Here is a 15,060-nt window from a genome sequence, read left to right on the forward strand (position 1 = left end):
GAAGTGTGCAATAAAAGAAACAAAAAAATGAATTAGTAGTTAGGTACACCAAATTTTTGCTTGAAAAAAAGAACATATGACATTTTAGTTTGGAGTACAATTTAAGGCCAAAAACTTCAATCCTCAAAATCCAAGAAACCTCATCATGCTGATTGACCATGCATTATTTCAGCAAAACAAAATGGTTTAATAAATTGGGATCATATTGGCCTTGCTTGAGCTTCCAGTATTTTATTCCTTGCTTCAGTGCTGTCCTCACTTGTTTGGTCTTCAGCACTGGCTCATTAGGGGCTCGCACTTGTGTTCTGGCTTTGCTCGGCACTTTCTTTTGCCTCCATGCTCCTGGAAACAGGATTCCCAAAGCCAGGCAAAGATTCCTGCGGACTTATGGTCCCTAGTGGGGCAAGATGGTATTTTGGGCCTGACAAACTGGGCTTGTGTTTAGAATGATATTTATTTTTTCTTCATGACGGTAGAATTTATGGTTTAGTAGTCATGGTGTTGAAGGGTTTATGGTTGGACTCGATGATCTTGAAGGTCTTTTCCAACTATAATGATTCTATGATTCTATGGCATTGGTGAATGATGCTCATTTTTGTCATCTGCTGAAACTTTAATTGGTTTTCTGAAGAACTTGAGAGCTCTCCAGTTGCTCTGTGTCTCATAACTGTTATTGTGCTGAATTATTTTTGCTTCATAGATGTTTGTAACTTAAGGAGTGTGTCTGATCTGGGATATCTTGCAGAATATTTGCACCCACTCTAAATTTACCAACATGTTCATATTTAACAAGCTTACTTTGCCTTTCACCATCCATATCTTGAAATATTGAAGCATATCTTATGGCAGATTTTTGCAAAATTATGCTTGATACCAGCTTTCAGTTAGATAACTAATTTTTGTTTATGCTCTATTTTTCATCTACCTATTTTTTAAAAGTATAATTGCTTTACAGAAGTTTTCTCTAAACTATTTCTCTGATTTCTTTATTTGAATGGCCTGTATCACAACTCTTGACCTATGTATATGACTAATGACTCCTAATAACTACGCTATTTCCCTTATCCACCCAGCTTATTATCACGCTATATAGGAAAAGATAGTTTGACATAATCTCTTTGTGAGACGTCTATAGTGATTATGACTTAATAACTTTTATGTTCCATGTAAAAATAACTCACAAAGGAAAATTATAACAATTTTGAGAACAAAAGAGGTTGTGTGCTCTTGAATTTAAACGTAATTTGTGGTCTCTTTCTCATTTGTTATTATGGAGGACTTGGGGCTGAAAACTTAATGTAAAAACCTTAAATTAATGCATAGCAAGACTATTGAATTAATATATGAGGTCCTCTTTGAAGGAACATACCATTTAAATCCATTAAAGTCAGATTAACAAACATTTTTTTCTAATTTTACTGTAATTTTAGTAATAACTAAAAGTATATATATAATTATTATTTCTTAAAACTAATTTTACCATTATAGTACACTGAAAAGATTTTATTTATAGACACCAAATTCACCCAGCTCTAGGAAAAATGTAGCTGTTGTGTTGCCTCCTTCAGGATGGAGGTTGTCTTGCTGCCTGTGTGTGTCTTGCTGCCTTCAAGATAGTATTTTTCTGAGTGGATGGGGAAAGATGGAGAGGAGGGGAGATGTCAAGAGGTGGACCAGCTGCTGGTTCCCTTTGGCAGCCGAGGCTGCTTGGGGCTCACCTGATTGGAAAATTAATCCAGTAAAAGAAGTGGGAATGAAGCAGTTTGGCACCCAGGGTGGGGGCAGGAGGCCAGATTGCCATGGCGGTGCCCCATGAAGAGCCCTCCTCTGTCCTATCTCTCTAGAAAAAAATGTTTTCATCTCCTTGAACTGACCATCGTAAAAGAATATGCAAAAAGAGAAGGGAAATTGTAATTAATTAAGAAATGGATTTACCTCAAGCGCTTGGATTTGAGGATGTAAAGCAGCCTGAGGTGCGAAGTATCTAGGTCTCATTATGCAGAGTGAAGGAACAGAGTGTCTTAACCGCTATGAAAGCCATCTCATTTCTCCTTTTTTTTTTCCTGTTTCCTCTTTCTGCTGTTTGTTCCAGTGCATTATTTCCAATTAGAGTGCAAATGGAATGCAATTTAGTGAGATTTAATTCCAGAGCCCATTTCAGGCAGTTCCCTGAGGAAGGGAATGTCCATTGCGAATAGGGGTCCATCCCAGAGATGGATGTCAATGCTGCCCACTAAGCTGGGATATGTTCTGTTTTGCTGAAACTTCTTGTTAGACTTCTTGTTAATGTTAAAATTTGCTTTGCTTTCTTTGCTGGGCAAAAGCCATGGTTTATGGGCAGAAGATTTTTACTTAATTTGCTTTGTCATATGAAAAAAATACATAGGTTTTTCTAATGTGATTCTTTGTTCTTTACTCTACAGAGACCTAAGGTTTAATAGGATTAAAGAAATCCAGCCTGGAGAGTTTAGACGGCTTAAAAATCTGAACACACTGTAAGTCTTCTTTCAACCTAAGGTACTTTCTCTTTTTGATGTAATATAGTTGCTTTGATACTGTGCCAAATTTGCTTTCCCTTCATAGGTAAGTAGTCTCACAGATTTCAGTTGCAGTATTTACACAGGTGAAGGAAGCAAAATTTAGACCCAAAGTATTTGAAACATGCAATACAAAATATGTGCCTGTTACAGTAAAAAATCGAATTATTTACATCCTAATTTTTATTAAAATTCTTTGATAAGAAATATGAAGAATATAGAACTTTATCATTTTTTTCCAAAACCAATATCACATATTAGATCATGCAGTTACAACAAAGCCATTCAAAGATGTTCAGATGAACTGCAGTTACAAAATACTTGACAAAATCCATTCCCAGTGTTTCAGAGCAGTCCTGCTCTAGTGGATCAACCAGGACAGCTGAAGAAGTCGGAAGACTTTGTTCCTGCAGAACCTCCTTTTATAGAGGTCTCTGGTACCATATATTTCTGAAGAGAAATCCATCTTTGATGAAGATTTTTTTTTCACACTCCCATAAGACACTGAATATGTGTATAATCATTATAACTTAGTATCTCAGCCTTTCCCTCAAACATGACTCTTGGAAAAGATGTGTGCATGTTTCTCTTCTCTAATGTATTTATTTGCAGATGCAAGGAGGAATTATTAATGTGAAGAGTTGTCTTTCTGTTAAAAATACATAATTGTTGCTTGCAAATTTAGCCACCTGTTTTTTAGAACACAAGTAGCAAATGAAATGAAATAAAAAGCAAATGAATTGAGTTTTGCATCATTATTATGTATGTGTCCTGTAAGCATATAAAAACAATTTATTGAGACATCTTGGTGTTTTTAATCATGTCGGAAAATGATAGGACTTTCCCTCCAAAGTATTTTGTCCAAATCTATATTCCCTTGACATTTTCAATGGCTATTCCTCCGTTTAGTCACCTTTCATCACACCTCTGGTCATGCTCAGTCCCCGGTTATGCAATTCAGTTCTTGTCAAATACGCACCCTTAGGTTTTACCTGTCCAAAATCCTGAGCTGAGATCCACAAGTCCCAGATAGGTTTGGAATTTCATACATCTGTGCAATCAAATTTGGGAAGAAAGCTGTGAATACAGCCAGTTATGCTAACATATGATGTAAAGGGTTCAGTATGCAAAATATTGCTAAGAAACACTGTAGGGAAAGCCACTTAGGCACCTGTTAATAGGAAATCTCTGTTAATATCATTTTTATTGATTTAAACGCTCTGTTTAGACTTGGAAACAAAGTTTTTATGCTCCATTCTAACCTCAAAATACCTTCAAAAAGTCAGATCATTTCAGGTTTAGAGGATTTTTTTTGTCTGATCTTTATAATCTTTATAGAGTTCACACCTGAAAACTACTAAGAAACTATAGCATTTCACTGTGTTTCTGTCAGCTGTTATTGTTAAGGAACAATTGTCGTTTTTAATGCTACATTTATATTATATCTGCTGTTACGCATTCTGTCTTTTTTCTCTGATAGTTCTCTCCTATAGAATTGTCAAAATAATAATCAGTTGTTTATTTTTATAGGCTTCTAAACAACAATCAAATTAAAAGAATACCTAGTGGGGCATTTGAAGACCTTGAAAATCTGAAATATCTGTAAGTTAAATGTTTGTAACCTATGTATCAAAATGTATTTGAATGTAATTTATGAAATAGGAAAGTGTTTTGAAATAGGAAAGTGCTTTGAAAATCTGTGAAATTAAATTACCAGGAGTGGAAGAAGACAGAATTGTAAGCCTGTCTTTCTATAAATAGGTGGTTTGAGGTTTGCTAACAGAAGACTGGGATAATTGTTTATAGGCTGCTGGCTTTAAATGAGTTACTAACTCCTATTTACTGATGAAATTTGTAAAATAAAATTACTCCTTTGTAAAAGGAGTATATTGAAGGATTGTAACCAGGATAGATCTAAGGCGTAAGGATACAGGAGGGAAATAAAAATCACATAGATTTGCGCAGATGTACCACTTGGTTTTCAAAGCTGTGTTTGATTATGTTCTAGTCTCATTTTTATGTATATCATCTTTCAGTAATAAAATTGTTTACTTAGTATAAAGCTGGGGGAAAGAGAATGTTGAACAGACTGTCCCCAATGCATTATTAAAGTACATATTGTGTTTTTACAGGACATGTTTGTGTAGTGGAGATGATGTTTTGTAACCTTAGATGTAAAATAAGTGAATCACTTAGGGTATACTAATTCAGGATGACCAAATGACTTTACACTGCAAGTGTACAGAAATGCTGTTAGGCTTTTATTAGTTCTTTATCTTTACATGCTTTTTAATATAAATGTATTCAAACTAAGATAATACAATACATCAGCTCTGTTCAGCTCAATGAAAGAGTGAAAAGAGATTAGTGAACTGATACGCATATTTGTTTTCATACATAGGTGTAATGAGTATCTATATCCATATCACTAAAAGGAAGATGTTTTCCCTTTCCTCTTACTCCCTGGAAATTTTAAATATATAGTATAGAAGATGACTATAGAAGCTGCCTGTGGTAGCAGATTCATCTGGAGAAATATCTTCTTTAAAACCATCCTCTCAGTTTTACCAAAATAGACTTTTTTGCCTATTTAAGTGCATTGTACTCTAAATGTCCTGAATTGTACATCACAATGATCAAATCCAAGTGATTCCCAGTATCGGCAGATGCAAACATAGAAGGCTCAATGGTACCAAATGCAGCTGAGCTGGTTTCAGCTGAATAAGCACAGGCTAAGTGTATCCTGTGGAACAAAGGAAAGCAGTAGGAGTCCAATAGGATCATGTGAAATAAAAATTAGGGAGAAGGAGATTGTTAATAAAAGTTAAAAAATGTGTTCAGGATTTAATGTTATAGACAAATCTGTTGTGTTTTAGGTTTACTTACTAAGGGTGACCTGATCCTACGGATATTTGCAAATATAGCTTGTCCTGTTTCAGAGGATGAAGTTATTGGGACATTATGCTGCTTATTATTATAAGAGAACTGAAGTACTGGATTATAGTTCTCATAAAGTGTACTTTATTGAGTAATTTTAGAAAGCCTGTCTTTCTCAGTGGTTTAGATTTAGCAAAATATAAGTCTAATTGTATATAAAGAAACATGGTCAGTATCTGAGAGGGAGAGATCAAGATTTGTTCCTATATCTCTGCTGCATAACTTTTTTATGCTTTCAGAGAAAACTTTTTCCTGCAGGAGATTTAGTCCCAGAATTTTCAAATGATTCTTTATATTACTTGTATCTGAAATTGAGATACATTTATTTTCAGATTTGTCCATCAGGAGAACAAATATTGATGAAGATTAATGATCTTGCCATGATTTTCTGTACATTAAAAATATTAATGTAGAAGTATCCTTGTAGAAGTTGTCACTTAAATTATATATATATATATAAAATGCATATACATGTTTTGGAACTCTTTTGTTGTTGTTGTTGTTGTTCTTTATATCATTGAAATATTGAATATTGACAGTTCCCTAAACAATTTTGCATGGTTATGCTTTTTGAATAATATGTAATAATGTTTTTGAATTCATACACTAAAAGCTGGAAGAAAACAAATCTCATTATCATTGTTTTCCATGGCAGCCAGTGACAAGACAAGGGGTAATGGCCGCAAGTTGAAACACAGGAAGTTCCACCTCCATGTGAGGAAGAACTTCTTTCCTGTGAGGGTGACAGAGCACTGGAACAGGCTGCCCAGAGAGGTTGTGGAGTCTCCTTCTCTGGAGATCTTCAAAACCCTCCTGGATGCCACCCTGTGCCACGTGCTCTGGGTGTCCTTGCTGGAGCAGGGGGGTTGGACTAGATGATCTCTAGAGGTCCCTTCCAACCTGAACCGTTCTGTGATTCTGTGATTCTGTTTTGCTGGGAAACCAATAAGGTACTTATTCTGTCTTTCTGTCTTCCTACTTTCATGTAACTTGGAGTTGGCAGTATCATTCTTCTGTAAAGATCACAAAAGCATCAGTAGCTTGGACATTAGTAGCTGCTATATATTTTCTTCGTCTTTGCACTGTACTTCAGTAATTCAGTATAAATTTGCTGGTTATATTCCCTGTTCTTCAAGGGAAAATGTAAACACTGATTTCTAAAATAGTGTTAAAAGTTGTCTTCATATAGGCAAAATAATTGATAATTTCCTGATATATCATGTTTATGTGCATATATACAGAACACTATATATACCTTATTGTCCTCCTGTAAGTTGTTAACTGACTTGGGATTGATAGTGCAGAAAGATGAGAAAGAAAAGCTCCCCCAACATATAATATAGATGCATGCAGGTTTGTGGTAAATTGGTAGGATAATTCTTTCTGATCCTGAAACTCAACAGTTTACTCCCCAAGAAGGAAGATAACTGAAAGTTGAAGAGATGTATTATGGGTATAACATGTAGGGTGTTACATGATCTGGAATCAGCAGTTGAAACACTGAAGTTAAAGCAAAAAGGAAAGAAAGAATATAGGGAGAAGATATGGGGAAAATGTAAGTCAAATGTACTGTAGCAATTACCAAGAGCTTTTCTGGATAAGAGTAAGGTGCTTGATAGCTACAGAGCAGGAAGTTAGAAGCCAGTTTGAAAGAAGTGCTGGAAATAAAAATGGAAAACTAAAATTATTTTGGCAGAAATATTGAGGCATATTCATTTAATAAGAAAAGAGAAGGATAAGAATCCTATGAGAAAGCTGTGATAAAAGGGACTCAGAACTCTTGTTTAGAAGTATGAAATTATCAGTTTTGGAAATGTAGCAAGATTTGGTCTGCCTTTGATGAACTGATGAAGTGATAGAATTACTGACCTTTGTTGTTGACCTTTCTTACCTTAAAGTTCCTTATGCCTTCTGCTTATATTATGTTCTTCCTATATAATCTTCTGTCATTATTTCTGTTATGGTCAGATTCCTTTCTCCTTTGAATACCTCCAGTGATTCCCAGTCTCATGTCTTTGCATTGTGAGCTGTCTCCTTTGTATTTATATCTAAGTCTCCTTGCTATTTTTATTTACTTGTTATGTTTTACTCTACATGCTCTCTTATTGCCATCGCTTTTTACCTTACCACAGAGTCCTTATAAAGGCCTCAAAAACAAACAAACAAACAAAAAAACCCTTAAGACTAATTGACCTACTTCTCTGACTTATTCGTCTGGTCATTTCCAATCTGTATGACCAATTCCCTTGGCCACAATTGGTTTTAATTGAATTTCTGGAAACTGCTAGTTCTTTGTGAACTCTGCAGGGGAAAAATAATAGAAGTTTTAGCAAATAACATAGTCTCATATTAAAATCTACCCCTTGTCATTATAATTCACTGTTTTTTCATCCTTCTAAAAATGCTAAGGGTTTAGGTGTGCTAACAGGTAGGTCAGGTTACTTTGTTCTTATTTATACTCTAATTTAGTTTCCTGTAGTGCAACTGGGATTTTAAGAATATTTTTGTTAAAGATTGGTGTAATATTTGGAAAATTTCACTTGTTAGGCACAACTGAATTTTAAAAAGATTAATAGTTTTGTGAGGTCTACAGAGCTAAGTTTTGTATTCTGTCATATCTCTGCTCACTAGATAAAGTACATATATGTATATATATATTTTTCTAGTTAATATCATATCTATTTCTCCTCTGTGAAGCATCTACACTACTCTAAATTAAAGTGTGGTAAACAATCCTGTCGTAAGACAAAATTTATGGGGTTATTGGTAGTTTGTCTGTAAAAAGGGACAGCGATGGATGGAAGTCAGTGGCTTGTCCTGTAGCTGCTGCATGAGAGGGTTTCATCTTCAGCATGGAAAAAGCTTGTATTTTAAGGATGAATTTGAACTAGTTTCAGTAGATTTAAAGTTGAGGAGGGTTCAAATCTGGAGATACACTGTGGATGTACACTATACTTGCTTGTACTTACAAGCGTTTTATCAAATATATTTGAAACCACTCTTATTCACGAATCTGTTCAGAAGTTTGGCGCTTAAAGGAAACAACATTAATTTCCAAACTGCTAAGTTGAGTATATTGAAGAAAACTGAACTAGCTATTCAACTTTTGAAATTTTCCAACTAATGAGAAAATATAGTGGATTTAAAATTCTTGCTGCAGTAAAAGGCAGAAATTTAATAGAAAAACCCAATAGAAATCCCAATAAAAAAACTAAGGAGAGACAAAGCAGTAATAACATAATAGACAGATGTATCTGAGTTTAAGAAAATACCTGGATACTTTTGAGCGGCTATTTTTTTTTGAAAATGGAATCAGAACTAATTCTTCATCCAAAATAAGCATAATAACCCACTTTTCAGATACATTTCTAAGTATTTTTATAGACATTTCACATGGCAGGGTTTTTTTTTCTTTTTAAATTGTTTAGAATTTCGATCATTTTAAAAACCCCTTTTTTGTTTGTTTCCTAGTTGTTTTCTTATTGGAGGAACACTTTTTCTTCAGATATATGTCTATATTAAGCAAGCACCCTGTATCCATATATATTAATATGTTGGGATTTCAGCAACTACTACACTGAAAAATCTTTATATTCAAGAGAAGAATGCTACTCCATACTGCCTCCCAAAATTGTCATGGAGTAAACATGAGGTGCCCTCACCCTTTTTCCTCATTAGGGGCTATTGTGAAATACTGGACTTTCTCAAGACAGTATGAAAACTGCCACCAACTCCAACAAGGTCAATATTTTGTCTGTTGTGTTAAAAGAAGTTTGCAGTATTTCCAGTAAATTACTGAAAACTACAGTGATGCAAAAGCCCAAAAGACTACTAATAAAATGTCCGCTAATAAAATGATATGCAATCCGAAATGTCTTCATCCCTGTTTTGTAGAAATCCATCCCTTGTTAACTTAGTCCCAGATCATTTGTCAAATAACTGTGAAATAGGGAACCTGTAACCTAACACAAAAAGAGAATAACTGAATAAGCATTTTGTTGTTGCCTCTATTCAGAAATTGTAGTTACCATCTGAACTGTGTGATTTTTCTCAAACTCTCGATCACTAAACCATCATTACTGTTAAGAGCATGATAAACATGAGCACATACACTGATCCATCCATAAACTAGTGAATTTTATTTCTGTAAGAAAGGTGTAGTCAGCACATGCCAATATGCTGATATTCTGCATGTGTTTATTCTGGTTATATGATAAGTATCAAGAGAGCTCCATCTTTTATACAGTGATAAAACAAATGAAATACTGTTTTTCTGATACAATAGCAATATTCTGATTTGTATTTCTTTGTAAATATTTTTAAAGTGACACAGAAGAAGTTACAAAAAATATCACTTTCATTCTTCAAATACAGTAAAACAAACAAAAAAAATATAATTTGAAAATCTGTACCAGTGTTCAGATGAAATATTTTAATGAAAACAAGACGCCAATGGCATCCCCAGGGTATTTTGGAAAAAACAACATTTGATGCAATTCTGTTCCTTAAGTTGAATTTAATTTGACTTGAAAGCCCATCTAGAAACTGAAGGGCAAAGAAAGAGTGAGTAATAACAATGAGAAATGGGAATCCAAAGAGCTGTAGGGCCTACAGGGACCTGTTCCTTTTTTTTTTTTTTCTTTTTTCCTGGCAAACATTTGTGATGAATTCTCAAGAACAAAGTACTTTTTGTGTATATGTTTAGTTTTTGTTTTGTATTTTTTTTTGCTAATATGTAGGTGAAAAGCTGTCTTCATGTGTCAACTTAATTCTTCTTTTCCACCTCCATGTACCCCTTGTTTGTGTACTAATATTACTGATTGTTTCTTGTTTCAGCTATTTGTACAAGAATGAAATCCAGTCAATTGACAGGCAAGCATTTAAAGGACTTGCCTCTCTAGAACAACTGTAAGTGCCTTTTCTCTTCTGTGCTGTCCTCTTCATGGTTCCCTTGCAGAGGAACAATGCACGCCTTGGACAGTGCATTCTGCCTGCATGCTTTGCATGTCTGCACTGAATGGGTTGTTAGTCACATAGTCCTATAATCCTTTGCATGTGAAAAACAAACAAAGCAACAAACATGATCTCTGTGTCAAATTCCTCATTTCTATGTTTGTCTTTCATTTGTGATTTGCATTCCCAGTACCCCTGTATATGTTTGTGCCCCAAAATAGTTTGAAGAAGTAAAATTGTGGAAAATGCCAAAAAGCAGTTTGTATTGTTAAGAAATAGACTCTAACTTCACGGCAATCCCCTTGACTGCAGCACATATTTTGTTTTATGACAGCATAACTAAAGCCAAATTAGCCTCTTCAATTCAGAATAGATTTAAAAATTAAAATCTTACTGTTATTACAGAATCACAGGCACAGGGCGCAGGTTACATGTTAATGCAGCTGTTAATCATTGCCATATAAGGACATTTAAAACATAAGAATATTTCATTTGTTTGTAATGTAGCTATTTCATATATCTATTTAATATATTTCATATATAAAATCTGTTAGAAATGAATGAAAAATACAGTCAATAAGCATGACAAAAAAAGATTGTATAGATTTCCATTAACTATATTTTGTGTTATAACTATAAAGCATCACCATACACTCATTACGGTAATGCTTAGAAATATAGAAAATGCTATAAATACATAGATATTTCACAGTCTGACTACTGCCTAGTTAAAATACCAGAGTGAAAAGTTCTGTAGCATATAAATCTGGGTGGGCAGCAACATCTTCCTTCCAAGCCTAATACGTATCTTGAAAATTCTTGACAGTTCTCTTTATATTACAAATTTTTATTACATGTATCAGCTTCTGTGTTACTGTAAGACTCCAGTGGACATTAGTGGATGGAGTGTGTTGTATTTGAAATAAAACAACACTTCAGAAAGTGTACCAAATCATGCCAGCTCATTTTAGAATGAAATAGATTCCTTTTGAATGGAGAGCTTCTATGGAAAACATAAGTGATAATTGTAGAACATATAAATAAAATTGTCAATTGTTTCGTTAATGCCTTTCTCTTCCTCCTACTCTAGAAATGATTACTGCAGCATATTGACAGCAACTGGTAGGGCTTACTTGCATGATAATAGCAATTCTTATTTTCTTTGTAGAATTTTAAATATTGAGGTCCATTTATTGAATTATCATGCTTCCAAAATAGTATTCTGATATGCTGCAAGTGGAAACAGGTGGATGTTTTTTCCTGTGCTCTATGTTACGACTGAAATACATAAACCACATAGGAATACTAACTCATTCTTTGTGTAGTTTTCAGTCTCAGTTTAGGCTCCCTGGCCTGCAGTAGTATTATACAGAATCATCTTAAGCTCCAACTCGAAACATCAATTTTATTCCATATAAAATTAAGTTTTAAACAAAATTTGAGTTTCATCTCTAGCTATAGAGTTTGGAAATGAAGCCTGACACAGCTGCTGTTCTATGACTGCCCTTGAATATCTGCATCACTTCCTGCAAGAAGGACACATACAGCTGTTCCTTTGAGCTGCCTCTCAGAATGACTGTCCTGTTAGGTTTAAATTATAAAAGTTTTTCATAGGTAGATGTTAAAAAGGAGTAGATGGGAAAATATGAGTTCAGGAAAGCAGTGGCTTGTCTGGAAATAAATTTCACAGACGGTATTCATTAAGATTTGTAGCTTATAGAGAAAGATAGGCATCTTTAATATAAAAGTAGGGTCTGACTCTGCAAGGTCTGGTTCATCTTATCTTTGGTCAGATTCTGAAACTGACTTGTACCAGAGTAAACACTGAAAAACCTGGCACCTTTATATACTTAAAACAGACTGAGGACTTTAGTCATTAAGTCATGGCAGGTCATGAAAGGAGTAAGTCAGGCAATTAAAAGTTGCCACTTACTACCAATTCAGACACTGCAGAAGATGTGTTTGGGACGAGAAAATATGACACAAATTACAGAGAACTTGCATTCTTTCCAAACATTAACTTGAAGCCAGCCAGAGCACCTGTGGGCATCTAAAACTGCTTCTGTTTGCTTCTGTTTAGGAAAAAAAAAGTCCTACCTGCAATGTCACAAATACCTGGCTTGGTAAGCCACAGGTATTTTGTATTTGGATCCCCAAACTGCCCTAAATTTGAAGCATGCTTGTATTTGTTATGTGGCTTTTCTTCCAAGTAGCAACTATGTTTTTGGGATCTCAGCTTAAGAATGCTTCATCTACAAGGAATAAAAAAGTTTCTTTGAAATCCTTAACTAAAAGGAGCCTCAAATACTAATCAAATATTAAGTGTTAGTGCTATATCTAATTTTAGTGGAAAACTAATTATACATATTCTTTTGTCTTTCATATTAATGTCCTAATTTTGCTCTTTATAAACTGTTAAAATAATTTTATGTTGTTTATATGTAGGTGTATTTGAGGAGATTAATACATAGTAATGTGTTCTTTTACATACAGTGATGTAGTTTCTTCTATTTATTTTATTCATTTTCCTTAATTACATTTTCAGCAGGTTTGAAATGTTAATTTACCTTTCTCGAATATTTTTAGAAAGTTGTTGCATTAAAATATGTATGTACACATACGTACATTTAACAGAAGAGCCTGCGTGAGCATTGGACTAAAATCTCATTACATTTCTAAAAATAACTGTAGTAAGAAATAATGAATAAGAATAAAATAAAATAAAAAACAAAGGAGCTGTGAGAAGTGCAATATATCTCTATTATTCTAAAATAAGATCAGCCAGGGTCAACCAACATAAATGACTGGGAACAGACATTTATCTAGCCTTATTTAAAAAGCCTTTAAAGAGAGGATTCCGTAATCTCCTTAAGCATCCTGTTCCAGTACTTTAAATCATTATTATTATGTCAAATCTAAATCTCCTTCCTTGTGGTTTAAGCCTTTTGCTTCTCCTCATGCCTCTGGGCATGGAAAGTTCTTTGATAAATGCAGGAAAAAACTGTTCATTCTCTTTCAAGTAATCAAAATGCCAAATAAACTATTTAAGTACATAGATTATACTCTACTAATGAATTTCAAGTACATTTTTCAAAGATGGGGAGATATTATTGGAAATGAACAATAGGAGTCTATACCTTAAAGGTTAATAGGCCCATTATTAAAGATAATTCTCAGTAAAAATATCCTACAGAAGATATAATGCTAAATTCAGTGTTGTGAAACAAGACAGATGCCACTAAGATGAATATTACCTTGCATATTCATATTCCAACTTTAAAAGTAAGAAATAGAAAATCTGTATTCATTTGGTCAAAGCTTTATCTTCCTTTAGACATGCTGGTTTAGGATTTGATTTCCTATACCTATTTCCTCTTCTCTGCTTCCTACTTCACAATAGATTGAGAATCGAAAAGGGGGACAAAAGGGTCTCACAAAAACAGATTTTTGAAAAGCATACAAAAAGATTTTAAATCAAATTCACTACATTACATGTTATTAAAAATAGCAGTATAATGTTCTGAACATACAAGACATGCCAGTGTGAGGTACATGTTTGGATGTATTTTCAGTCCAAGAACTTACACTAATTACACTCTTAAAATCCTTTAAATCCATTTGTTTGGCTCATACAAGAAAAGGATATAAGCAATAAATCTAAGTGATAACATATGATTAAAGTTCAGGTCATAGCACCAATAATTTTCAAATTCTTTTTATTCTAGATTTATAATGTAATCTGGATTCTTTTCCACTTCTTTTTGAGTTGCACTCCCTGCTAATGAGTTTCTACAGATATTAACCATCTTAATTTGTTTATAAATTGCTTGAGAAATTAGAACTTTTTTGAGTTCCTACTTTAAAAACTCAGAAATCCCAACCAACTAATCATATCAAGCAGTTAGTTAGGAATATTTCCCAGTTGGGCTTCTTTTATTTATTTATGTATTTATTTTAGCTTCTTTAGACTTTTGTAGTGTGCTTTAATGCCTGAATTACTGCTGTGATTGTCTGAGATTATAAACAAGGCAAGATTTATAACAGAAGTGTTGTTTTAATTAGATTGATTAGTATGGATGGAAAAAAAAAAGATGAGTTTTCAGGCACAATAAGCCACTCTTTATGCCTGAAACTAAAACAATAGCCTTGAATACTAAATAGCAGTTATGAGGTGATGCTGCAAGTGTAACTAGGGGTTCATCCATTAAATGGACAGTGCCATGTGCCCTCTCTTTCTCTGCCTTTGCTAATCTTATCTCTGATTCAGAGACTGAGAGAAGGGCTTGTGTGCCTGGGAGCTTATTTTCTAGCCCTGCTAGTTGAGCTAGTAAGATGTATGATTGTACTTGTCGTGCGAATGCCAAAGAAATAAGACAAATCCTGAATATCAGAAATACGAAGATTAATTGAGAAGCTAAGATTACTTTTGCAAGGTACTCATATTTGATAAACATGCAAGAATGTATTATTAAAACATATATTAAATGTATATTATAAAAAAAGGTTTGCTGTGCAAGAGGAAGAAATAACTGTATGCAGTTATTTCTAGTAAGCTTCTTCAGAAGATATAATGAGCTGTAGTTATGTCTGCTTTCCTCTATCTGTGCTTTTCTCTCACTGCATTTGAGAGAAT

At 33.9% G+C, this 15,060-nt stretch overlaps 1 protein-coding gene across 1 annotated transcript in view; it reads left to right on the plus strand.

The window, feature by feature from the left end:
• PXDN (peroxidasin) overlaps positions 1 to 15,060 on the plus strand; it is a 68,942-nt gene that overhangs the window by 19,430 nt on the left and 34,452 nt on the right. The window contains exons 2-4 of the mRNA XM_088530603.1: positions 2,424 to 2,495; positions 4,068 to 4,139; positions 10,311 to 10,382. Coding sequence (XP_088386729.1) covers positions 2,424 to 2,495; positions 4,068 to 4,139; positions 10,311 to 10,382 — 216 coding nt within the window. The remainder of the gene's footprint in view (positions 1 to 2,423; positions 2,496 to 4,067; positions 4,140 to 10,310; positions 10,383 to 15,060) is intronic.

The sequence above is a fragment of the Tinamus guttatus genome, unplaced genomic scaffold (genome assembly GCF_059628265.1).
Source record: "Tinamus guttatus ecotype Peru unplaced genomic scaffold, ASM5962826v1 Tinamus_guttatus_pri_ptg000383l, whole genome shotgun sequence".
Taxonomy (NCBI): Eukaryota; Metazoa; Chordata; class Aves; order Tinamiformes; family Tinamidae; genus Tinamus; species Tinamus guttatus.